The 24930-nt window shown below is 45.0% G+C and overlaps 1 protein-coding gene across 1 annotated transcript; it reads left to right on the top strand.

Annotated features, from left to right (window-relative positions):
* Positions 1–10901: 10901 nt before the first annotated feature.
* On the top strand, positions 10902–12009 carry LOC147652459 (uncharacterized). The gene is made up of 2 exons (XM_086895160.1): positions 10902–11213; positions 11527–12009. Exons 1-2 carry the CDS (start codon positions 10959–10961, stop codon positions 11722–11724), a joined length of 453 nt encoding a protein of 150 aa, XP_086751286.1. The 5' UTR covers positions 10902–10958; the 3' UTR covers positions 11725–12009.
* Positions 12010–24930: the final 12921 nt, after the last annotated feature.

The raw sequence follows: 24930 nt of genomic DNA, 5'->3' as shown, positions 1-24930 counted from the left end.
GGAAACTGTGCTGATTTTATGGGGCGTTTCTGGAATTTGGTCGAGTTTTCAGAAGCGTTAGGGATTTTTGTGAGATTTTTGTGGGATGTTTGTGGAACTTTGAGGGACTTTTCTGGAATTTGGTGAGATTCTGTAGAGAACTGACGAATTATCAGGGATTTTTCATGTATTCTGTGGGAATTTGTGGAGATTTGGTGGGATTTTTCTGGAATTTGGTAGAGTTTTGAGAAGATTTAGGGAATTTTGTGTTGTTTTTTCTTGAATTTTGTGGGAAACTGTGCTGATTTTATGGGGCGTTTCTGGAATTTGGTCAAGTTTTCAGAAGATTTAGGGAATTGTGTGAGATTTTTCCTGGAATTTTGTTGGATATTAGGGAGATTTTGTGGGATGCTTGTGGAACTTTGGGGGACTTTTCTGGTATTTGGTGAGATTCTGTAGAGAACTGACGAATTATCAGGGATTTTTCATGTATTCTGTGGGAATTTGTGGAGATTTGGTGGGATATTTTTCTAGAATTTGGTCGTGTTATGAGACGATTTAGGGAATTTTGTGGGATTTTTCCTGGAATGTTTTTGGATATTGGGGAGATTTTGTGGGATGTTTCTGGAATTTGGTGGGGCTTTTCAGGAATTTTGTGGTATTTTGAAAAGGTTTAGGGAATTTTGTGCTGTTTTTTCTTGAATTTTGTGGGAAACTGTGCTGATTTTATGGGGCGTTTCTGGAATTTGGTCGAGTTTTCAGAAGATTTAGGGATTTTTGTGGGATTTCTGTGGGATGTTCTGGGAATTGGTGGAGATTTTGTGGGACATTCCTGTGAATTGGTAGGGTTTTGAAATGATTTAGGGAGTTTTGTGGGACTTCTCTGGAATTTGGTGGGGTTTTTCTGGAATTGTGTGGGATTCTGAGGAGACTTGAAGAATTTTGAGGAATTTGATTTAGATTTTTGTGGGAATTTGTGGAGATTCTGTGGGATTTTTCTGGAATTTGGTGGGCCTTTTCACGAACTTTGTGTGGTTTTGAGGGGAGTTGAAGAATTTTGAGGAATTTTTCTTAGATTTTGTGGAAACTTGTGGAGGTTTTGTGGGATTTTTGTGTGATTTTGTGGGATATTGAGGCGATTTAGGGATCTTGAGGGATTTTTCATGTATTTTGTGGGAATTTGTGGAGATTTGGTGGGATATTTTTCTAGAATTTGGTCGTGTTTTGAGAAGATTTAGGGAATTTTGTGTTGTTTTTTCTTGAATTTTGTGGGAAACTGTTCTGATTTTATTGGGCGTTTCAGGAATTTGGTCAAGTTTTCAGAAGATTTAGGGAATTTTGTGAGATTTTTCCTGGAATTTTGTTTTTGTAGGGAGATTTTGTGGGATGCTTGTGGAACTTTGAGGGACTTTTCTGGAATTTGGTGAGATTCTGTAGAGAACTGACGAATTATCAGGGATTTTTCATGTATTCTGTGGGAATTTGTGGAGATTCGGTGGGATTTTTCTGGAATTTTGGTTGTGTTTTGAGAAAATTTAGGGAATTTTGTGGAATTTTTCTGGGATTTTGTTGGGTATTGGGGACATTTTGTGGGATGTTTCTGGAATTTGGTGGGGCTTTTCAAGAATTTTGTGGTATTTTGAAAAGGTTTAGGGAATTTTATGGTGTTTTTTCTTGAATTTTGTGGGAAACTGTGCTGATTTTATGGGGCGTTTCTGGAATTTGGTCGAGTTTTCAGAAGATTTAGGGATTTTTGTGGGATTTCTGTGGGATGTTCTGGGAATTGGTGGAGATTTTGTGGGACATTCCTGTGAATTGGTAGGGTTTTGAAATGATTGAGGGAGTTTTGTGGGACTTCTCTGGAATTTGGTGTGTTTTTTCTGGAATTGTGTGGGATTCTGAGGAGACTTGAAGAATTTTGAGGAATTTTTCTTAGATTTTGTGGAAACTTGTGGAGGTTTTGGGTGCTTTTGTGCGATTTTGTAGGATATTGAGGCGATTTAGGGATCTTGAGGGATTTTTCATGTATTTTGTGGGAATTTGTGGAGATTTGGTGGGATATTTTTCTAGAATTTGGTTGTGTTTTGAGAAGATTTAGGGAATTTTGTGTGATTTTTCCTGGAATTTTGTTGGATATTGAGGAGACTTTGTGGGATGCTTGTGGAACTTTGAGGGACTTTTCTGGAATTTGGTGAGATTCTGTAGAGAACTGACGAATTATCAGGGATTTTTCATGTATTCTGTGGGAATTTGTGGAGATTTGGTGGGATATTTTTCTAGAATTTCGTCGTGTTTTGAGAAGATTTAGAGAATTTTGTGGGATTTTTCCTGGAATTTTGTTGGATATTGAGGAGATTTTGTGGGATGTTTGTGGAACTTTGAGGGACTTTTCTGGAATTTGGTGAGATTCTGTAGAGAACTGACGAATTATCAGGGATTTTTCATGTATTCTGTGGGAATTTGTGGAGATTTGGTGGGATTTTTGTGCATTTTGGCCGTGTTTTGAGAAGATTTAGAGAATTTTGTGTGATTTTTCTTGAATTTTGTTGGATATTGAGGAGATTTTGTGGGATGTTTGTGGAACTTTGAGGGACTTTTTAGGAATTTGGTGAGATTCTGTAGAGAACTCGAATTATCAGTTATTATTATTAGACGAATTATCAGGGATTTTTCACGTATTCTGTGGGAATTTGTGGAGATCCGGTGGGATTTTTCTGGAATTTTGGTTATGTTTTGAGAGAATTTAGGGAATTTTGTGGGATTTTTCTGGGATTTTGTTGGGTATTGAGGACATTTTGTGGGATGTTTCTGGAATTTGGTGGGGCTTTTCAAGAATTTTGTGGTATTTTGAAAAGGTTTAGGGAATTTTGTGGTGTTTTTTCTTGAATTTTGTGGGAAACTCTGCTGATTTTATGGGGCGTTTCTGTAATTTGGTCGAGTTTTCAGAAGTGTTAGGTATTTTTGTGAGATTTTTGTGGGATGTTCTGGGAATTGGTGGAGATTTTGTGGGACATTCCTGTGAATTGCTAGGGTTTTGAAATGATTTAGGGAGTTTTGTGGGACTTCTCTGGAATTTTGTGTGTTTTTTCTGGAATTGTGTGGGATTCTGAGGAGACTTGAACAATTTTGAGGAATTTTTCTTAGATTTTTGTGGGAATTTGTGGAGATTCTGTGGGATTTTTCTGGAATTTGGTGGGCCTTTTCAAGGACTTTGTGTGGTTTTGAGGAGACTTGAAGAATTTTGAGGAATTTTTCTTAGATTTTGTGGAAACTTGTGGAGGTTTTGTGGGATTTTTGTGTGATTTTGTGGGATATTGAGGCGATTTCGGGATCTTGAGGGATTTTTCATGTATTTTGTGGGATTTTGTGGAGATTTGGTGGGATATTTTTCTAGAATTTGGTCGTGTTTTGAGAAGATTTAGGGAATTTTGTGGGATTTTTCCTGGAATTTTGTTGGATATTAGGGAGATTTTGTGGGATATTTGTGGAACTTTGAGGGACTTTTTAGGAATTTGGTGAGATTCTGTAGAGAACTGCCGAATTATCAGAGATTTTTCATGTATTCTGTGGGAATTTGTGGAGATTCTGTGGGATTTTTCTGGAATTTGGTCGAGTTTTCAGAAGATTTAGGGAATTTTGTGGGACTTTTCTGGGATTTTGTTGGATATTGAGGACATTTTGTGGGATGTTTCGGGAATTTGGTGGGGCTTTTCAAGAATTTTGTGGTATTTTGAAAAGGTTTAGGGAATTTTGTGGTGTTTTTTCTTGAATTTTGTGGGAAACTGTGCTGATTTTATGGGGCGTTTCTGGAATTTGGTCGAGTTTTCAGAAGATTTAGGGATTTTTGTGGGATTTCTGTGGGATGTTCTGGGAATTGGTGGAGATTTTGTGGGACATTCCTGTGAATTGGTAGGGTTTTGAAATGATTTAGGGAGTTTTGTGGGACTTCTCTGGAATTTTGTGGGGTTTTTCTGGAATTGTGTGGGATTCTGAGGAGACTTGAAGAATCTCCATCACTCGGTCAAAAAAAGAACATTTATGTTTGCAGCTTTCAAATAAGTTTCCTTCTTCAAGTGATTTCTTCAGATCTGGCACAAACCCCCTCAATAGAATAAATAATTCTAATTGGCTTCCTAACAGAGGATTTTGCTGGACCTTTCCTAATAAATCCAAGCAGTTTCAGCACAAGATGTGCATGGTCATTTTTCTTTTCTATCCCTTGCTTCATGACTCAACTCTTCACTTTATTGTACTCAATTTTATAGTTCAGATTTTAAGCTGAAGAAAAATCCTTCTCTCTGAAGAAGATTTTCTCATCAATTGAGCCATATATATTTTTAATAGGGATATCAAACCCAGCCTGATGGAACAAACACCTTGAGACACCTTCTGGACATGAATGTCTCTTTAAAAATATTAAAGCTCTAAGGGTTGAATTCTTTGCAGGTTTAACTGAACTGAAAGAATAAGAGACTTTGCAATGGGATGAAATGATGACTCAGGTCTCTAGGACATAATCAGGTTTATAGGATCTCTCCAGCAGCCCCCGTCCATAGGGCTTTGCACTCCTGTTCTCCCATTTAACAGAGGAAATAGGTACACTTAAAAAGGGTTACCAAAACCCTTTTACCTTTAACCTATTAACAAAAGCTAAACGAGATACTTGGGAAAATCCTAATGCAAAGAAACATTCTGAGTGCGGCATTTTCTTATTGAATAAGCTCTTATTTTCTTAGCCAGATTCCTGTGGTGGAATCTGGCCTTGAACAGAGATTTTTAACACCAATATTGTGGAATGGGACGAGAGGACCTTTGTTTCCAGCTGCCTGTGCTGGTTTCTGTTCACCCTAGACTGACACCAAATAAACACGGTGCTGGGTTTCCATATAAATTATTGTAGTAGAAAGGCACCTGTTATTCCTTCAGAAAGAGCTCCCTACAACAACACAAAATTTCTTCCCAAGCCAAGGGAAGTTTATTTCCCTCTGTAATTTTACTGTGTGTGTGTGTGTGCGCTAGGTGGAAATAGAGAACTGTGAAAAGGCTCATTTTAGCAGGGATAACAGCTCACAGAAGTTATTCTGAGGCCTGGGCCGGAATGAATCACATTCCCACGTGTGTGTGCTGCCTGGCAGCAATCAATGCTTCCTCTTAGCAAGGGCACTCCGGGGGATGGAGAAATCAGAGCTGTGAAAAACCCAGCAAATCCTGCCTGACAGCTTCTCCAGGCAAACCGCCCTGCCGGGGCACCGGGAGCACGCTGGGATGTCGGGCCCATTCCACAGGGGCTCCTTTGGGATCCCTGCGCATCCCAAAACCCCATAACCCACTGCCCACCCCGGCCCCCAGTGCACTGACCTGGCTGGGAAGCTGTGAAGCAGGGGAGATGCTGATGGCAGAGGGCTGGGAAGCAGGGGAGATGCTGGGATGGCAGAGCTGGGAAGCAGTGAAAATATTGCAGTTCTGTAATTCAGGAAGAAGCACATGTTCCAAAGGAAATCCATCCAAAGCAGATTATACAGCATAGATTTGTTATCCATTTGAAGTTATTAACTGGAAGACAAAGAAAGATTTCTTTGGTAGCCTCACAGGTTTATCTTCAGCATTTATAATAGGACAGTTACTCTGCTTTAAATATAAGTGGTTTCTTTCCCCCAACAGTCTCATCTACCTCCTCACCAAGCTGATAGAGAATAGAGGAGCACAGATCGTGTGAGGAACAGATTTGGAATTACATAAATGGACTTACCATGTGGCTACAGCTGATATTTCCAGCTCTGTGGCCTAAGAGCATCCATCCAATGTCCTGCCAGTCCAGCACTTCCTGATGGTATTTGCAGCCTACTGCTTCCACAGAAGTCAGAACAACGCACTTCTCCTTTGAGGTCATCTGGCTGCTGCAAGTGCAACAATGGAGCCACCAAGTTCCAGTTGCAAGGTCAGCATTACAAATTTAAAACCTTCCTGTTACAAAAGGTAAAGGCTCTCCAATCCTGCTGGAAACAAGAGCTTTGAAGAAACCTAACTCTTCCAACTTCAGCTTGCTTCCAACTTGACGGTATCAGCTTTTTAAATAATAAAGGATTGTCTGTAGATTACTGTGGATTAAAATTAGAACTGCAGACCTGACTATTAGTCTCAAGTTTGACGGTGTGAGGAAGGTGATGGTCCTTCTTCTCCATCCCTGGAATCACCATCATGCACTGTCTCGACTATCTCCAAGAGGTATTTTTTTTTTCAACGTGGATAAACAATTTTAGGAAGTTTGGAACAGGGAGAATGGCTGCCTTCCATACAAATCAAACAGGTTCCATTTCCAAGTGATTACAATTGTATCAAAGTCTTCAGACCCAAATAGGTGTAGCCTCTGTGAAATACAGAAGCCCTTATGAAAGGCTCACTCAGAAGGTGTGAATAGAATAAAAAAGAAATTCATTATAAAAAAATGAGGAAGGAAAAAGCCTTCATTCCCAGCACTGCAGAATTCCAGCCAAGTAAAATCTCACTCACTTTACAATGAAAGGAAAATATTTGAGTGGTGGTGGTCCCTCAAAAAATATTTGAGGGACAAGGCGAGGATATACGGTGCCAGGGAGGATTCTGCACTTAGAGATGCTGAGTATCCAGCCAAGAGACAGAAATTCAATTGCCAAGGCATTTGAATGAAGTCAATTAAGTCACATCACCTTTTCTATTTCAGTGTTTCCATCTGACAAGAAAGCAAAGGCGGGCAGCAGAAAGCAGGTGAGCTGCTGCACTCAGGGGTAGGGATCAAATGAACTATGCTGGTTCCATATGCACTATGGGAAAAGCAGGCAGAAGAGAGGAAGAGCTCTAAAATTAAGATGGAATTTTAACCTCTTCCTTCTCTGTTGACACTGACTGTAGGCATGTCTAACAGCTTTTCAGACAATTGTGTTTGATTTTGTTCCACAAACCTTACCTAGATCCACATTCATTAGCTGACTCTCTGCTGCCATCAAAATTGAGGGAAGGAACACCTTTTAGCACTGCTTAGAAACAGAGGAGATCAAACTAAACTCTGCAGCTCCAATGAGCGAAGGAATTATGTCCTATCCACCTTCATGAAGCCGCAAAGACCAAAATCTCTTGAGAGCGTGCCATTTCCTTTCAGCCTTGTGCACTGAGCCTTCAGCTCATCACGGATCAAAAGATGCTGCACTAAATTACAAGAAAAATGACTGCATTCTGTTTAGTTGCAATCCTGGTAGTCATAACAAATCTTGTGTGCATCAGATGGCCTCCAGAAAAATCACATGCAACAGCAACACCATCCTCAGATGCTCTCCCAGTACCTTACCTAATCATTGCTCCGTCACTGGACAAGACTTGTCCCCACCCTTCACACCTACAGCAACAAACCTACAAATCTTCCAAACATTTCTTCAATTCCACACCCCTCCGGAACATTCCCGCTTAAAACCGCACAGCTGCCCACGGGACAAAGGTCCAGTGTTACAAGCTGCTGCTCTCCCTCCACACAAGCCCCTTGCACATCTTGCACTGCTGCTCTGAAACTGCACAATTTGTCAGCAGCACCATTAGACTCAGAATTGGGAAACAATTCCTTCTGCTGGGTTAAGTTGGAAACAGTTCAGGCTACAGGAGTTCTTTATTATTCACCCTCATGGAATGCCCCTGCCCTTCAGAGCTCAAGCACTCCTGTGCAGAGCATCTCATGGAGCCAAAGAGAAAGGACTGCTGTTCCAAAAGAAGAGTCTGGGAGGAACTCCCAGTGTCCTTCATGCCTTGAGAAAGCTAAGGAGCAGTCACTGATGGCCTAAAGGGTACAAATTCAGTTCAGATGACAAATTTTCCAGGGTGATCCCGCTCCTCTTTATCTTCTAACACAACTACAAACAAACCAAATGATAGATTTCACAAGGAATAAGGGATGTTTAAAAGCAAATCTCTAAACTAAGCCTGGCATGCTCACCCAGGAGTTCAACACAGCAAAGCAGGCACTCTGCACTACCTAGTTCATGGCAAGAGATTTCTAAACTCTACCAAATGAAGTGAAGAAATGAAACAGAGAGCAATAGAACCGTATTTTAATTCATTTCAAGGCATGGAATAACACAGAATCTTTTCCATGAAACTAGGGCATTTTTCTCCCTTATCTAGTGCCCAAGTAAGATTAGAAATTGGGAAAAAAACCACTGAAACTGCAAATGCATTTTGCCCCCAGCTAGAAACAAAAGGTAATTATTTGAAAACTAGAAAAAACTCCAAGAGGAAACGTAAAACATTATGGAATATGTATTATTTTTATCACCCAGAATTCCCCATGTTAAAGGCACAGAGAAAACCATCATTCAGAAGTGGGAAAACAGAGGGACTGTACAAGTGAAATGGAGTTCTGACAAATGATGCTGTGTAGAATATGGGTTCCCAAACCAACAGAACAAAGGCACCCCGACAGCAGCAGCCTCAGAGATTGTACATTGCAGCTGAAGCACGGGGGTTTCTGTAGATTCACCTTGTAAACTGGCACACTTACTTGCCAAGGCTGCTGAACTTCTTTCACCTTAAACCACAAAACCTCCCAGTCCTTCCACAGCAATCACTCCATCAAATCAAGGCAGACCAAAACATGTTCTTTGCGCTGTTCACAATAAGATGAAGTTATGTGCCCAAGAGATACCATTTGAAGTCAGAAGGAACAAGCCAGCAGGTGTAGAAAACTGGTATTTGAAGAAGTGACAAAAAGACAGCAAACTGAAGCCCATGCTTAATACAAAACCCCATGATTAATAGAACACAAATGCAGATGGATATGATAAGCTTGCACTGTCAAAGCTAAAATCATTTCTAACAAAAATCACCACATTTCCAAGAATTCAGTACCACTTGTGGTGGCCACTCCTGATCTCTACATAATATGTCAGCAGTTCAATTGGCAAGAATCTCTTTATCTAGATCCAAGCAGGGAAGAAGTCAAGGTCCCAGTGATATGCAATTCTGTAGCTTCATTAGAAACCTTTCATCCTGCAATAGTTGAAATCCAAGCGAGAAAAGAACCTGTTTGGACACCAACTATCCTTAGTAGCAACGTTTTGCAGCACGCAATTTGAAAAGGTTAACCTGCCAGGCAATAATACAGACAAGAAAAATGAAAAGGAGGGCAAGGAGAATCATCTGCTGCTGAAACTGCTCTTCTACAAAAACAAAGTGATATGAAGATTCAGCCCGTGAAGAACACATTCCTCAACCAGGAGAGAAAAACACAATTCTTAAAAATCTCCTCTGTCGTTCTGATTGGGAACGGTGGGAAAGAACGACACGGACTCTCAAGGGAGTCACAACAGGAGAATCTTCTCTACTTTATTACTCTAGGCTTGTCTAATAGACAGATACGTGGAAAGTACAGAAAGGAAACTCTTATTGCTTAGTAAAGTGCTACATCACCATCATTGGTCAGCGGGGCTCACCACCCCCCTGACTTTCTCCTGCAAGGAAAACAAGAGGACAGACAAACAGCACCTGGCAGTTGTTTTCTGTCTCTGAGGATTGTTTTGAAATCCTCCTATGAATTCCCAGGCTAGCTTCTCGGGCAGGACTGATAGGCCATGGGGCCTGCAGTTTCTGCAGCTCTCTGCAGCCTGCTCCAAAGCTAGCATCCATACTCTCCACTACATAAGAAATAGAAAACTGACTACAAATCACGTGTTCACTACTTGTTGCTTGTTCACTACTCAGACATCAGAATTACTACCACAATACTTGAAGAACAATCGAAGAAACATATTCCAGGGATGCATTTTAATTCATTAGCTGCTGCCAGCCGTGCTGTGCTTTGCTCCTATCCATCCACCCTGCTGCAAAAAGGTTCAATTGTGTTTTCACCATCACGTCAGATCAGCTCTTGGACTCACAGCTCACCGCAGACCTCGAAACAGGAGGCAAAGATCTGCACCACTTGGCCTTTCAGAACTTCTCACCCATCTATGACCTTTCTGGGGCCAGCTTCACAAAATGAGGGGGAAGCCATTCCAAAGAACACGACCAAGGAAATCACACAGCACTCGGGATTTGTTCCAGGCATCAAATTTTTAATGGATGATGTGAAGTAACACCGAAGCAATTCCTGTCCACAGAAAAAAAGATTTCAAATGGTTTTGTCTCAAGGACAATCACTGGAGGTTGAAAGTTTCTGGGGCTGAAAGTTACATGAGGTCCTCAACACTGAGCAATCAATATCCCCACAGTCTAAACTGTGAAATTACTACCTGGGCAAGGAGAACATTTTCAGGATTTGCAACTCATCTCAAAGCCTCAGTAGAACTCAACCAGCAGAATTCCCCTGAGATGGCACTGTGCTCTGGAAGCCCTCAAATACTCACTAAAACAGACTTGACTTTCACTAGGACAGCTGCTCATGAAAATCTGGGGTAAAACCTATGGGAAGTGGCCATGTGCACGCATATTCCTTCTTCCCACAGCAGGCACAATCAAATCCTCCTTTGAATGGCCTCCAAGTTGAGCAGCACTCATTGGCACAGCCTCTTCTCCCACAGACAGGCCAGCGAGCAACACGGCAGCGCCAGCCAGGTGGGCAAGGACAAGAGAGAGCAGATGCCAACAAGGCTTGGAAGCTGGGCCAAGGGAGGTTTACGCTGGCCATTGGGAAGAACTTGTGCCCAGCGTGGGCCATCAGATACTGCAATGGCCTGACAGGGGCTGCTGGAGTCACCATTGTGGCACGGGTGCAAGGCAAGCCAGGCCGCAGCGCTCGGGCCCCGCTCTGCTGGCCATGCTTGCCGCCATGGCTCCCAGCTTGGACTCAACATTCTCTCAGGGCTCTCTGCAGCCAGGGCGTTCTGTGCTTCTGTGACATCACAGCCTCTGGGGACGGCACGCTGGCTGGCAACTGTCCCCAGCTGTTGCTGCGCCCCAGTGCCCAGGCACAGCTGCTCGCAGAGAGACGCCCAGAGCCTCGGTGCTGCTGGCAGAGCACTATGGCTGCTCACGGCTCCTCCGCGCTGCTGCAGCTTTACGTGCTGCTGCTCTTGGCTCATCCCCTCGACCCTGTGAGCAAACCTGAGCGCAGCACGGATGCCTCTCCTCTGCTTCTGGAGGATTGTCATCTGGACGAGTCGGACCCTGAGCGCATCCGGTGGGCGGCCAGGACATTCCTGCTCATCGACCTGCTCATCATAGGAATGGCCATGGGATGGTCGCTCGGAAAAAGAATTCAGAGACGCTGGCGAGAGGTGAGGAGGGGGGTGGGGGGTCAGGCAGGCGGTATGGGGCAGACCTTGAGGGCCTCTTGGGCACCCTTTGGCCAATGCCCTGCGGCACAAGGGGCCTGAGCTCCTGGCTGGGGAATGCGGCCCAGGGGCTGAGCTCCATGGACAGCACCAAGCAGAGGCGGCAGAGCTCTGCCTGCTGCAGCCTCTTCCCCGGGCCAGCCCAGCCCAACTGGGCCCGAGTCTCTGTCTCCCAGGCCAAAGGCAGCCCCACAGGTGCCGGCCCCGCTCTGCCTCTCTGCCTCTTCCATGGGGATCCCTGTGCTTTGCCTTGCAGCGGAATCTCCAGAGCCCTTCGGGCCGTGCGGGGCCCCGCCGCCATCGAAGACAGGGCTGTCCCACGGAGCTGATGCAGCTGCTGATGGACAACCGCGACCTGATGCGGCTGCTCCTTCGCGACAGCCCTCAACCAACCACCAAGATGGCGGCAAAAGAGGGCAGTGACAGGAGACTCCGCACCTCCCCACAGCTCTGACCTCCAGCGTCGCGCTCCAGCTACAGAACCTTACGGGGAACGGGTGACCAGTGCCCAGCCCAGGCACTGCGACGTTCCCCACCTTACAAGTTAGCCACACCCCTGTTGTTGTTCGATTCCCCACCACGTTTCCCCCAAGAAGTTGACCTTTCCCTTAGTGTTCAGTTCTAAACAGTTGAAGCATTGAAGTTTCTTAGCCTTAAGATTCTTACCCCATAGTCTTCTAGTAACGTTGGATTGTAGATTTTAGAAGTAGTCAAGTGAATAAAGTTCACGTTTTCTACACGTTGCTGTGTCATTTTCTTGAGGTTGCACCTGAGACCTGGGGACTCCTTGAGAGATGGCTTTGCATGGCAGCTCCAGACTGCCTGCAATGGAGAGCCCCAGTGCCCCAGCAGGCTTTGCAAGAGCACGGAGGGCAGCGGGAAAGAAGAAGGTGGCCAATATTCACCTGCCTCCACCTTCCAAGGAAGCTTGCAGTCAAACCCTGTCTGCCCTTTAGGGGGGACCCTAAAGGCCCCGGCAGGCATCACCATGGCCCCAGGACGGGGGGCTTGCAGCACTCTGGGGCACCAGGAAAGGAGCAGGATCATCCCTGGAAAGCTGTCTGGAGACAAATCCAGAGACGTCTCCCCTGGCATCCAGGCAAGGGCTGAATACAGGCAGGCAATTAGATCCACAGGCTGCCTGGGCTATGGCACCAATCAGTCCTGCTTCATAGATTTCGGGGGGCGGGGTTATACATATATATATATATATATATACGCATATATGTATATATGTATCTACATCTGTATTTAGTTCTTTGTATTTATCCTGTTGACCCTCAAATAGGATTAGATTTCATTTTCCTACAAAACAAAACATCCGTTTTTTGATTTTTAGGAATCAACCATCTGTGCTCCCACTTTAAATCACTTCTCTCAAACTCATTCTGCATCTTGCTCCTTTCCAGCACCATCAAATACCTCTGTTAAAATACAGAGCATCAGTGGAAGGACGACAATCTTGTTACTTGCTGAAGAAAGTTAACTTGGATGACATACCTGCTTTTAAAAATCCAAGAGGAACAAAACCTACACATCAGCTTTAGAATTTCAAAAGCTGCTTCCTCAACTCTTCCACACCACTTTACTCTTTGGGGACATTCAGCAGCAATACCAAACAAGCACAGAAAAGAAATGGAAGAAGAAATGCAGATAGTCAGCAGCAGACCACCTACCAAAATATATTTTAAATGCAGCTCCAAGTTCTCCAAGAGCAAGTTTGAAGTGTAAATGGAGACACTCACACAAAATTACTACCACTTGGTACTTTTGGCATTTCCTTGGGCTTTCCTCTTCATTTTTTTTTATCTCTCACCTAAAGCAAGAGAAAAAACCCCAAACAAACACAACCTTTCAGGCAGAGAAAAGATGTGGTTGCTCTTGAAGAAAGCATTTCATTCTGCCTGGAGAAGAAGCTGCTGGGAAAAATATTAGCTTTTAGCAAAATGGCACTGTGCTGTTGCACTTGTTCTAGCACTGGGAGAAAGAACAGGCCCGTCTGTAAGGCTCCTGCAGCTCACCCTGGCTGAGGGTCATTGACCACTGAGCACTGCAGGCATCACTGGCAACAACGATGGTGGAAAATGGGGAGGGAGCAGGATAAATAAATGTTTGCCATTGCCTTAGCCAAAAAAACCCCAGACATCAAAAGCAACCCACCCTCAAAACAAAGCTATGAAAATAGTTTGCCTCTGAATTTAAAGAACTTCAATTAACTCTATGATGTCTGCTTTTGGTTCAGCATTCATCAGTCTGAATTTGAATATGCACAGGGTAATGAAAGGTAACTGAGGCTTAAAAATCATGTCTATTGACTTGTGCATAGCCTATACTGAAGCACATTAAAAAGCAGCGTTTTGCTTGAAATCTGCACGGTATTAACTTCATTCAGTCTTACACTCACTAGGTAATTAAATACATGAAGAAATAGATTTTTTTTTTTTTTATTAAGAATGCATTATTAATTAGGAAGGCATGGCTTTAGTAGAGTCTGCTGATACCAACATTACTCAGCTAAGTTCAAAGTATGAACACAAGAACTTGATGACAGAAGCAATGTTCATCAGAGCCTCAACAAGAAAGTTGCAGTTCCAAGTTTTTCAGATGTCCTACACTTGCTAAGGCATCTCCAGAAAGAGGAGTCAACTGAAAATAGCACAGGAAATTTGAAACCCATTTCTCTTTTTGTCTTTTTTTCCTGAACTTTCTTGTGGGCAACAGAAAACTCCTAATATGTGGAATGCAATGTAGTTTTTATGCCAGAGTCATGAGTCATCCCCTCAGTTCCAACCTGATCCAATGCTCACTTGAATCTTGGAAAGGCTCAAATCAGCAAGATGAAATTAAAATTGTATTCATGAAAGGAGCTCTTTACTCTCCATTCCCCTCCCTCCCCCAAATACATCAGCACCAAGGGAGAAAGGCTCAATTTGAAAAATAATTATTACACAATTAAACTTGGACATAGCTAGTTTGCTACAAGTTCCAGCAGACAGACAAATGAGAGCAGAATCAGAGGTTATCAACCTCAATAGAAATTCCAGCTCATGCTTTCCCCAAAAGCCTCATTTAATTTATCCAGGATTAAAAAATAAAAGAGAAATGAAAAAAACCACATAAAAGCATTTCACATAGTATATAGTGAAATGCTATCGTTTCCACCTGAAATATTCATCATCATTATTATGTTTTTCCATAGTAAATTACAAAGTCTCCTGCACCCATCTTCCCAATATCTCATTCTAAGTGCTTGCTACTTTAATCCCTTAGGAAGCAAAAGGAGCCCCAGGTGTCTCTGGATCAACAGAAACTAAACAACACAGCTTGACAAAGTATATTAAATTGTCAATCAAGTCAATAAAGGTTTTCCACTCCAGAGATAGCTATCACCAGCTGATGAATTTGGCTAGGGCAGGTTTAGTGAAGAAAAACTAGGTCTTTATTACCAAATCAGTTAGGAGTTGTTCTACCGTACTGCCCGTAGGATGGGAGTATAAACACCATATTCTTCACAGCCTCATCCACAAAGAATTCCACCTTCAAATTAAGGCTGCTTTGGAGTTGGACCAAACCAATGAAAACTCACTCATCAAACACAGTGATGGCAGCATGCTCAGTCTTTGCAATACAAAACTGGCAACTAACAGCACATTCCTGATCACATCTCCAAGGCTGAGTGTACAGAACTGCAGTGGTGGCCAGGCCCTCGCTGACTGCCAAACCTCCAGCCATCATCCCTTCCTCTCACAGCGACAGGGCAGAAAATAACAACAGCAGAAACTAGATTTTTAGCTTAAGCTAAAACCACAAAGGTCATTGATGAAACAGACTGGAGTGCTTTAGAAACTAGCATGCAGACTTAGCTGAAAACAAATCTTATTGATCACCAATTACAATGAATACTTAATTCTGTTATTCTGCATTATTATTAGACAGTCAGAGGCAGCCAAGCTGACCTCAAGCATGCTGAAGCATCGGGGCCAGGCAGTGCACATCTTCCCAGGAGCTGATTTACCCATCGTTCTCAAGTGAATTCACCTGCACACAGCCCCACCGTACAACTGCTAGGCTGCAAAATAAAAAAATAGCTCTGCTTAAGAGTCAAACCCCAGGACATAGACCATATGAAAGGAAGAATGAAACCTGCAGCATTTGGTTGACCTTCAATGCCCTGAGAAGATGACAAATTCCCCAAGATGAACAAGTGCCCAAAATACAAAGCAAAGGACTGACTTTTAGGGATCAAATGTTAAATAGGCCTGTGAAATTGGAGTTGTTAGGTTGCACATGAAAGAAGGGAAAAAAGAAAAAACCACCCCAACCCTCAACTGCAATTTTACATCCCTCTTGGAAAATTTGCTTTAATAAGAGAGAGGAATGGATACAACCTTCCCCTCACCTGGAGATTTTAATCAATTCAAGCCATTTCAAATCTGGCAAGAAAGCCCTACCACAGTCCCCATCAAACAACATTGCCTTTCATTTTTGCTTCTCATGACTACTTCAGAGCAGTCTAAATAACAGCAAAGAAGGAAATTCAAGTTGCAATTCAAACACTAAGCTCTGGAATCCCATATTGCCTTCAAACAACTGCATGAAACACTAACTTCATGCTCTATGCTCTCCAATACATAGAAGCCATTTATTTGCATAGCCTTTGGCTGCTAAAGATGGAACCTGCATTTCTAGGAGCAGATGGGCCTGATTCTCACCTTCCCCCGACACACATGAGCAGTGTGGGCCCTGCCTTTCTGGGCACCTCACACTTACTTGATTCAAACTCTTGACTTTGCTCTCTGGAACACTGCCCTTCCTGAATCCAGCCCAAGCTACGAAGCAGCCACACACCTGCTGAAGTTGCCATTCTTGACATCTGCCTCTCCCCATCAGGATGCCTTGCAAAAACTATTAGGATCCAATGCTGCCCGTGTCTGCTGCAAGGAGGAGCTCTCTGGCTTTTTTACTCCTATCTTTAGAACATTCTCTTTCTAAGGTCAAGACAGCTGGGGACAAATACAGAGCAACACCTTGAAGCATTAACAAACAGAAGCAACAGAAAACAGAAGCTGCTGCATTTCCTGTGGCCATTTGAGGGTGAAACTGCAAGTGTGAAAATATTGCAGTTCTGTCATTCAGGAAGAAGCACACGTTCCAAAGGAAATCCATTCAAAGCAGATTATACAGCATAGATTTGTTATCCATTTGAAGTTATTAACTGGAAGCCAAAGAAAGATTTCTTTGGTAGCCTCACAGGTTTATCTTCAGCATTTATAATGGAACAGTTACTCTGCTTTAAATTTAAGTGTTTCTTTCCCCCAACAGTCTCATCTACCTCCTCACCAAGCTGATACGGAATAGAGGAGCACAGATCGTGTGAGGAACAGATTTGGAATTACATAAATGGACTTACCATGTGGCTACAACTGATATTTCCAGCTCTGTGGCCTAAGAGCATCCATCCAATGTCCTGCCAGTCCAGCACTTCCTGATGGTATTTGAAGCCACTGCTTCCACACAAGTTAGAACAATGCACTTCTCCTTTGAGGTCATCTGGCTGCTCCAAGTGCAACAATGGAGCCACCAAGTTCCAGTTGCAAGGTCAGCATTACAAATTTAAAACCTTCCTGTTACAAAAGGTAAAGGCTCTCCAATCCTGCTGGAAACAAGAGCTTTGAAGAAACCTAACTCTTCCAACTTCAGCTTGCTTCCAACTTGAACGGTATCAGCTTTTTTAGATAATAAAGGATTGTCTGTAGATTACTGTGGATTAAAATTAGAACTGCAGACCTGACTATTAGTCTCAAGTTTGCTGGTGTGAGGAAGGTGATGGTCCTTCTTATCCATCCCTGGAATCACCATCATGCACTGTCTTCACTATCTCCAAGAGGTATTTTTTTTTTCAACGTGGATAAACTATTTTAGGAAGTTTGGAACAGGGAGAATGGCTGCCTTCCATACAAATCAAACAGGTTCCATTTCCAAGTGATTACAATTGTATCAAAGTCTTCAGGCCCAAATAGGTGTAGCCTCTGTGAAATACAGAAGCCCTTATGAAAGGCTCACTCAGAAGGTGTGAATAGAATAAAAAAGAAATTCATTATAAAAAAATGAGGAAGGAAAAAGCCTTCATTCCCAGCACTGCAGAATTCCAGCCAAGTAAAATCTCACTCACTTTACAATGAAAGGAAAATATTTGAGTGGTGGTGGCAGGGACAAGGCGAGGATATACAGTGCCAGGGAGGATTCTGCACTTAGAGATGCTGAGTATCCAGCCAAGAGACAGAAATTCAATTGCCAAGGCATTTGAATGAAGTCAATTAAGTCACATCACCTTTTCTATTTCAGTGTTTCCATCTGACAAGAAAGCAAAGGCGGGCAGCAGAAAGCAGGTGAGCTGCTGCACTCAGGGGTAGGGATCAAATGAACTATGCTGGTTCCATATGCACTATGGGAAAAGCAGGCAGAAGAGAGGAAGAGCTCTAAAATTAAGATGGAATTTTAACCTCTTCCTTCTCTGTTGACACTGACTGTAGGCATGTCTAACAGCTTTTCAGACAATTGTGTTTGATTTTGTTCCACAAACCTTACCTAGATCCACATTCATTAGCTGACTCTCTGCTGCCATCAAAATTGAGGGAAGGAACACCTTTTAGCACTGCTTAGAAACAGAGGAGATCAAACTAAACTCTGCAGCTCCAATGAGCGAAGGAATTATGTCCTATCCACCTTCATGAAGCCGCAAAGACCAAAATCTCTTGAGAGCGTGCCATTTCCTTTCAGCCTTGTGCACTGAGCCTTCAGCTCATCACGGATCAAAAGATGCTGCACTAAATTACAAGAAAAATGACTGCATTCTGTTTAGTTGCAATCCTGGTAGTCATAACAAATCTTGTGTGCATCAGATGGCCTCCAGAAAAATCACATGCAACAGCAACACCATCCTCAGATGCTCTCCCAGTACCTTACCTAATCATTGCTCCGTCACTGGACAAGACTTGTCCCCACCCTTCACACCTACAGCAACAAACCTACAAATCTTCCAAACATTTCTTCAATTCCACACCCCTCCGGAACATTCCCGCTTAAAACCGCACAGCTGCCCACGGGACAAAGGTCCAGTGTTACAAGCTGCTGCTCTCCCTCCACACAAGCCCCTTGCACATCTTGCACTGCTGCTCTGAAACTGCACAATTTGTCAGCAGCACCATTAGACTCAGAATTGGGAAACAATTCCTTCTGCTGGGTTAAGTTGGAAACAGTTCAGGCTACAGGAGTTCTTTATTATTCACCCTCATGGAATGCCCCTGCCCTTCAGAGCTCAAGCACTCCTGTGCAGAGCATCTCATGGAGCCAAAGAGAAAGGACTGCTGTCCCAAAAGAAGAGTCTGGGAGGAACTCCCAGTGTCCTTCATGCCTTGAGAAAGCTAAGGAGCAGTCACTGATGGCCTAAAGGGTACAAATTCAGTTCAGATGACAAATTTTCCAGGGTGCACCCCCTCCTCTTTATCTTCTAACACAACTACAAACAAACCAAATGATAGATTTTACAAGGAATAAGGGATGTTTAAAAGCAAATCTCTAAACTAAGCCTGGCATGCTCACCCAGGAGTTCAACACAGCAAGGCAGGCACTCTGCACTACCTAGTTCATGGCAAGAGATTTCTAAACTCTACCAAATGAAGTGAAGAAATGAAACAGAGAGCAATAGAACCGTATTTTAATTCATTTCAAGGCATGGAATAACACAGAATCTTTTCCATGAAACTAGGGCATTTTTCTCCCTTATCTAGTGCCCAAGTAAGATTAGAAATTGGGAAAAAAACCACTGAAACTGCAAATGCATTTTGCCCCCAGCTAGAAACAAAAGGTAATTATTTGAAAACTAGAAAAAACTCCAAGAGGAAACGTAAAACATTATGGAATATGTATTATTTTTATCACCCAGAATTCCCCATGTTAAAGGCACAGAGAAAACCATCATTCAGAAGTGGGAAAACAGAGGGACTGTACAAGTGAAATGGAGTTCTGACAAATGATGCTGTGTAGAATATGGGTTCCCAAACCAACAGAACAAAGGCACCCCGACAGCAGCAGCCTCAGAGATTGTACATTGCAGCTGAAGCACGGGGGTTTCTGTAGATTCACCTTGTAAACTGGCACACTTACTTGCCAAGGCTGCTGAACTTCTTTCACCTTAAACCACAAAACCTCCCAGTCCTTCCACAGCAATCACTCCATCAAATCAAGGCAGACCAAAACATGTTCTTTGCGCTGTTCACAATAAGATGAAGTTATGTGCCCAAGAGATACCATTTGAAGTCAGAAGGAACAAGCCAGCAGGTGTAGAAAACTGGTATTTGAAGAAGTGACAAAAAGACAGCAAACTGAAGCCCATGCTTAATACAAAACCCCATGATTAATAGAACACAAATGCAGATGGATATGATAAGCTTGCACTGTCAAAGCTAAAATCATTTCTAACAAAAATCACCACATTTCCAAGAATTCAGTACCACTTGTGGTGGCCACTCCTGATCTCTACATAATATGTCAGCAGTTCAATTGGCAAGAATCTCTTTATCTAGATCCAAGCAGGGAAGAAGTCAAGGTCCCAGTGATATGCAATTCTGTAGCTTCATTAGAAACCTTTCATCCTGCAATAGTTGAAATCCAAGAGAGAAAAGAACCTGTTTGGACACCAACTATCCTTAGTAGCAACGTTTTGCAGCACGCAATTTGAAAAGGTTAACCTGCCAGGCAATAATACAGACAAGAAAAATGAAAAGGAGGGCAAGGAGAATCATCTGCTGCTGAAACTGCTCTTCTACAAAAACAAAGTGATATGAAGATTCAGCCCGTGAAGAACACATTCCTCAACCAGGAGAGAAAAACACAATTCTTAAAAATCTCCTCTGTCGTTCTGATTGGGAACGGTGGGAAAGAACGACACGGACTCTCAAGGGAGTCACAACAGGAGAATCTTCTCTACTTTATTACTCTAGGCTTGTCTAATAGACAGATACGTGGAAAGTACAGAAAGGAAACTCTTATTGCTTAGTAAAGTGCTACATCACCATCATTGGTCAGCGGGGCTCACCACCCCCCTGACTTTCTCCTGCAAGGAAAACAAGAGGACAGACAAACAGCACCTGGCAGTTGTTTTCTGTCTCTGAGGATTGTTTTGAAATCCTCCTATGAATTCCCAGGCTAGCTTCTCGGGCAGGACTGATAGGCCATGGGGCCTGCAGTTTCTGCAGCTCTCTGCAGCCTGCTCCAAAGCTAGCATCCATACTCTCCACTACATAAGAAATAGAAAACTGACTACAAATCACGTGTTCACTACTTGTTGCTTGTTCACTACTCAGACATCAGAATTACTACCACAATACTAGAAGAACAATCGAAGAAACATATTCCAGGGATGCATTTTAATTCATTAGCTGCTGCCAGCCGTGCTGTGCTTTGCTCCTATCCATCCACCCTGCTGCAAAAAGGTTCAATTGTGTTTTCACCATCACGTCAGATCAGCTCTTGGACTCACAGCTCACCGCAGACCTCGAAACAGGAGGCAAAGATCTGCACCACTTGGCCTTTCAGAACTTCTCACCCATCTATGACCTTTCTGGGGCCAGCTTCACAAAATGAGGGGGAAGCCATTCCAAAGAACACGACCAAGGAAATCACACAGCACTCGGGATTTGTTCCAGGCATCAAATTTTTAATGGATGATGTGAAGTAACACCGAAGCAATTCCTGTCCACAGAAAAAAAGATTTCAAATGGTTTTGTCTCAAGGACAATCACTGGAGGTTGAAAATTTCTGGGGCTGAAAGTTACATGAGGTCCTCAACACTGAGCAGTCAATATCCCCACAGTCTAAACTGTGAAATTACTACCTGGGCAAGGAGAACATTTTCAGGATTTGCAACTCATCTCAAAGCCTCAGTAGAACTCAACCAGCAGAATTCCCCTGAGATGGCACTGTGCTCTGGAAGCCCTCAAATACTCACTAAAACAGACTTGACTTTCACTAGGACAGCTGCTCATGAAAATCTGGGGTAAAACCTATGGGAAGTGGCCATGTGCACGCATATTCCTTCTTCCCACAGCAGGCACAATCAAATCCTCCTTTGAATGGCCTCCAAGTTGAGCAGCACTCATTGGCACAGCCTCTTCTCCCACAGACAGGCCAGCGAGCAACACGGCAGCGCCAGCCAGGTGGGCAAGGACAAGAGAGAGCAGATGCCAACAAGGCTTGGAAGCTGGGCCAAGGGAGGTTTACGCTGGCCATTGGGAAGAACTTGTGCCCAGCGTGGGCCATCAGATACTGCAATGGCCTGACAGGGGCTGCTGGAGTCATCATTGTGGCACGGGTGCAAGGCAAGCCAGGCCGCAGCGCTCGGGCCCCGCTCTGCTGGCCATACTTGCCGCCATGGCTCCCAGCTTGGACTCAACATTCTCTCAGGGCTCTCTGCAGCCAGGGCGTTCTGTGCTTCTGTGACATCACAGCCTCTGGGGACGGCACGCTGGCTGGCAACTGTCCCCAGCTGTTGCTGCGCCCCAGAGCCCAGGCACAGCTGCTCGCAGAGAGACGCCCAGAGCCTCGGTGCTGCTGGCAGAGCACTATGGCTGCTCACGGCTCCTCCGCGCTGCTGCAGCTTTACGTGCTGCTGCTCTTGGCCCATCCCCTCGACCCTGTGAGCAAACCCGAGAGGAGCACGGGTGCCTCTCCTCTGGTTCCGGAGGATTTCGACCTGGAGGAGAAGGACTCTGCGCTCCTCTGGTGGGCGTCCAGGACACTCCTGCTCATTGACGTGCTCCTCATAGGAATGGCCATGGGATGGGCCCTTGGAAGAAGATTTCAGAGACGCTGGGGAGAGGTGAGGCAGGGGGTGGGGGGTCAGGGGCAGGTGGGATGGGGCAGACCTTGAGGGCCTCTTGGGCACCCTTTGGCCAATGCCCTGCGGCAGAAGGGGCCTGAGCACCTGGCTGGGGAATGTGGCCCAGGGGCTGAGCTCCATGGACAGCACCAAGCAGAGGCGGCAGAGCTCTGCCTGCTGCAGCCTCTTCCCCGGGCCAGCCCAGCCCAACTGGGCCCGAGTCTCTGTCTCCCAGGCCAAAGGCAGCCCCACAGGTGCCGGCCCCGCTCTGCCCCTCTGCCTCTTCCATGGGGATCCCTGTGCTTTGCCTTGCAGCGGAATCTCCAGAGCCCTTCGGGCCGTGCGGGGCCCCGCCGCCATTGAAGACTCGGCTGTCCCACCAAGTTGATGCAGCTGCTCAGGCAAAACCGTGACCTGATGCGGCTGCACCTTCGCTACAGCTCTCAGCCAAGGAGGCCAACCACCAAGACGGCGGCAAAAGAGGGCAGTGACAGGAGACTCCGCACCTCCCCACAGCTCTGACCTCCAGCGTCGCGCTCCATCTAAAGAACCTTACGGGGAACGGGTGACCAGTGCCCAGCCCAGGCACTGCGACGTTCCCCACCTTACAAGTTAGCCACACCCCTGTTGTTGTTCGATTCCCCACCACGTTTCCCCCAAGAAGTTGACCTTTCCCTTAGTGTTCAGTTCTAAACAGTTGAAGCATTGAAGTTTCTTAGCCTTAAGATTCTTACCCCATAGTCTTCTAGTAACGTTGGATTGTAGATTTTAGAAGTAGTCAAGTGAATAAAGTTCACGTTTTCTACACGTTGCTGTGTCATTTTCTTGAGGTTGCACCTGAGACCTGGGGACTCCTTGAGAGATGGCTTTGCATGGCAGCTCCAGACTGCCTGCAATGGAGAGCCCCAGTGCCCCAGCAGGCTTTGCAAGAGCACGAAGCAACCTGAAAGCTGCTGTCAGAAGGCTGTGCTTCTTATCCGATCGAAGCAGCAGCACGCGCATTGGAGTTTGGCAAGCACTAAAGAGCTGCAGAAGAGCTTTGCTTAGCAAAATGGGCCAAGAAAAAGCATTTGCTTCATGGGTCTTTGTCGTCGCCTGGAAACAGGTAGCAGCATATGGAAGGGGGTTGTACACGTGGTTTCTTGCCTCGCTTCTCTGCACTTGCAGGGGCTCCCCCCGCCCACCCCGGGCTGAGCTCTGCGGCAGTGCTGCCGCATTGTGGGCACAGAGCGGTACTGCAGCTGTGCTCCGAGCCGGGCGGGGCCTGGCCGAGCGGGGCCGAGCAGGGGCGAGCCGAGCCGAAGCGGGCCAGAAAGAGCCGAGCCGAAGCGGGCCGGAAAGAGTCGAACCGAACTGAGCCGCGTCGGGCCTCCCCCCCGCCCCCCGCCGGAGCCGGCCGGGAGGACCGCGGCAGAGGCGTTAACTCCAATGCCTGCCGCCGCAGGCGCGGCCGCCACCCAGCTACGGAGCCGCTGAGTCTCGCCGCCATCGTCCTCGCCCCGGGAAAGGCGGCGGAAAATCGGGCGGAATGCTCGGAGTCGGTCGGCGTCGGCAGGTTTTTCGTTCAGGCATGTAAGTTAGACAGACGCGCTGAGAGCAGCGGGGGCCTTAATTGTGCCATAACAAAGATGGCCGCTCTGCCGGAAGTGGCTTCAGCCACAGCAAAGATGGCGGCGAGGAAGGGCGGAAGTTACGTCACGCCACGCAGAAGATGGCTGCCAGGTCGTGGCCGGCTTGTCCTTCCAAGGATGGCGGCCAAAAAGGCGGGAAAATGGAAGGACCCCGGGCAGTGGGTGCGTGAATTCGACTGCCTGACAAACACCCCGGCGTCGACGCCGCCCCGTCGCAATTTTCCGCGGCTGCTCCAGCCGTGCGGACACGGGCTGTGCGCTCGGCGGCACCGGGGCCGAGCGCGAGCCGGTCGGGCGCCGACAGGCAGCGGTGACGACGCCGCACTCTGCCGGGGTCCTTGACGCGGCCGCTTTTTCGGGCTTCTGGCACTCGCGACGACCCGTACCATGCTGCCACTCCTCTCACTCGGTTCCCCTATTTATTTAAAAGCTTGGCATTTAAATGAATAATATAGAAATTAAAATATACAAATCTATAATAAAGAAATGCATATAGGGTGATAGATAGGGAGATATATAGATAGGGAGATAGATAGATAGATAGATAGATAGATAGATAGATAGATAGATAGATAGATAGGGAGATAGATAGATAGATAGATAGATAGATAGATAGATAGATAGATAGATAGATAGATAGATAGATAGATAGATAGAAAAATCTTCCCATAAACACGACCAAATTCTAGAAAAATATCTCACCAAATCACCACAAATTCCCACAAAATACATGAAAAATCCTTCAAGATCCCGAAATCGCCTCAATATCCCACAAAATCACACAAAAATCACACAAAACCTCCACAAGTTTCCACAAAATCTAAGAAAAATTCCTCAAAATTCTTCAAGTCTCCTCAAAACCACACAAAGTTGGTGAAAAGGCCCACCAAATTCCAGAAAAATCCCACAGAATCTCCACAAATTCCCACAAAATCTAAAACAAATTCCTCAAAATTCTTCAAGTCTCCTCAGAATCCCACACAATTCCAGAAAAACCCCACCAAATTCCAGAGAAGTCCCACAAAACTCCCTAAATCATTTCAAAACCCTACCAATTCACAGGAATGTCCCACAAAATCTCTACCAATTCCCAGAACATCCCACAAAAATCCCACAAAAATCCCTAAATCGTCTGAAAACTCGACCAAAT

This window comes from Cyanistes caeruleus, chromosome 6 (genome assembly GCF_971803275.1).
Source record: "Cyanistes caeruleus chromosome 6, bCyaCae1.hap1.1, whole genome shotgun sequence".
Taxonomy (NCBI): Eukaryota; Metazoa; Chordata; class Aves; order Passeriformes; family Paridae; genus Cyanistes; species Cyanistes caeruleus.
Note: the sequence above shows the minus strand (reverse complement) of the source record. Positions and strands in the feature narration are given on the sequence as shown.

Coding starts and splice junctions, on each gene's coding strand:
- LOC147652459 (XM_086895160.1), top strand. CDS start 10,959: ATGGCTGCTCACGGCTCCTCCGCGCTGCTGCAGCTTTACGTGCTGCTG. Junction 11,214..11,526: donor TTCAGAGACGCTGGCGAGAG/GTGAGGAGGGGG, acceptor TTTGCCTTGCAG/CGGAATCTCCAGAGCCCTTC.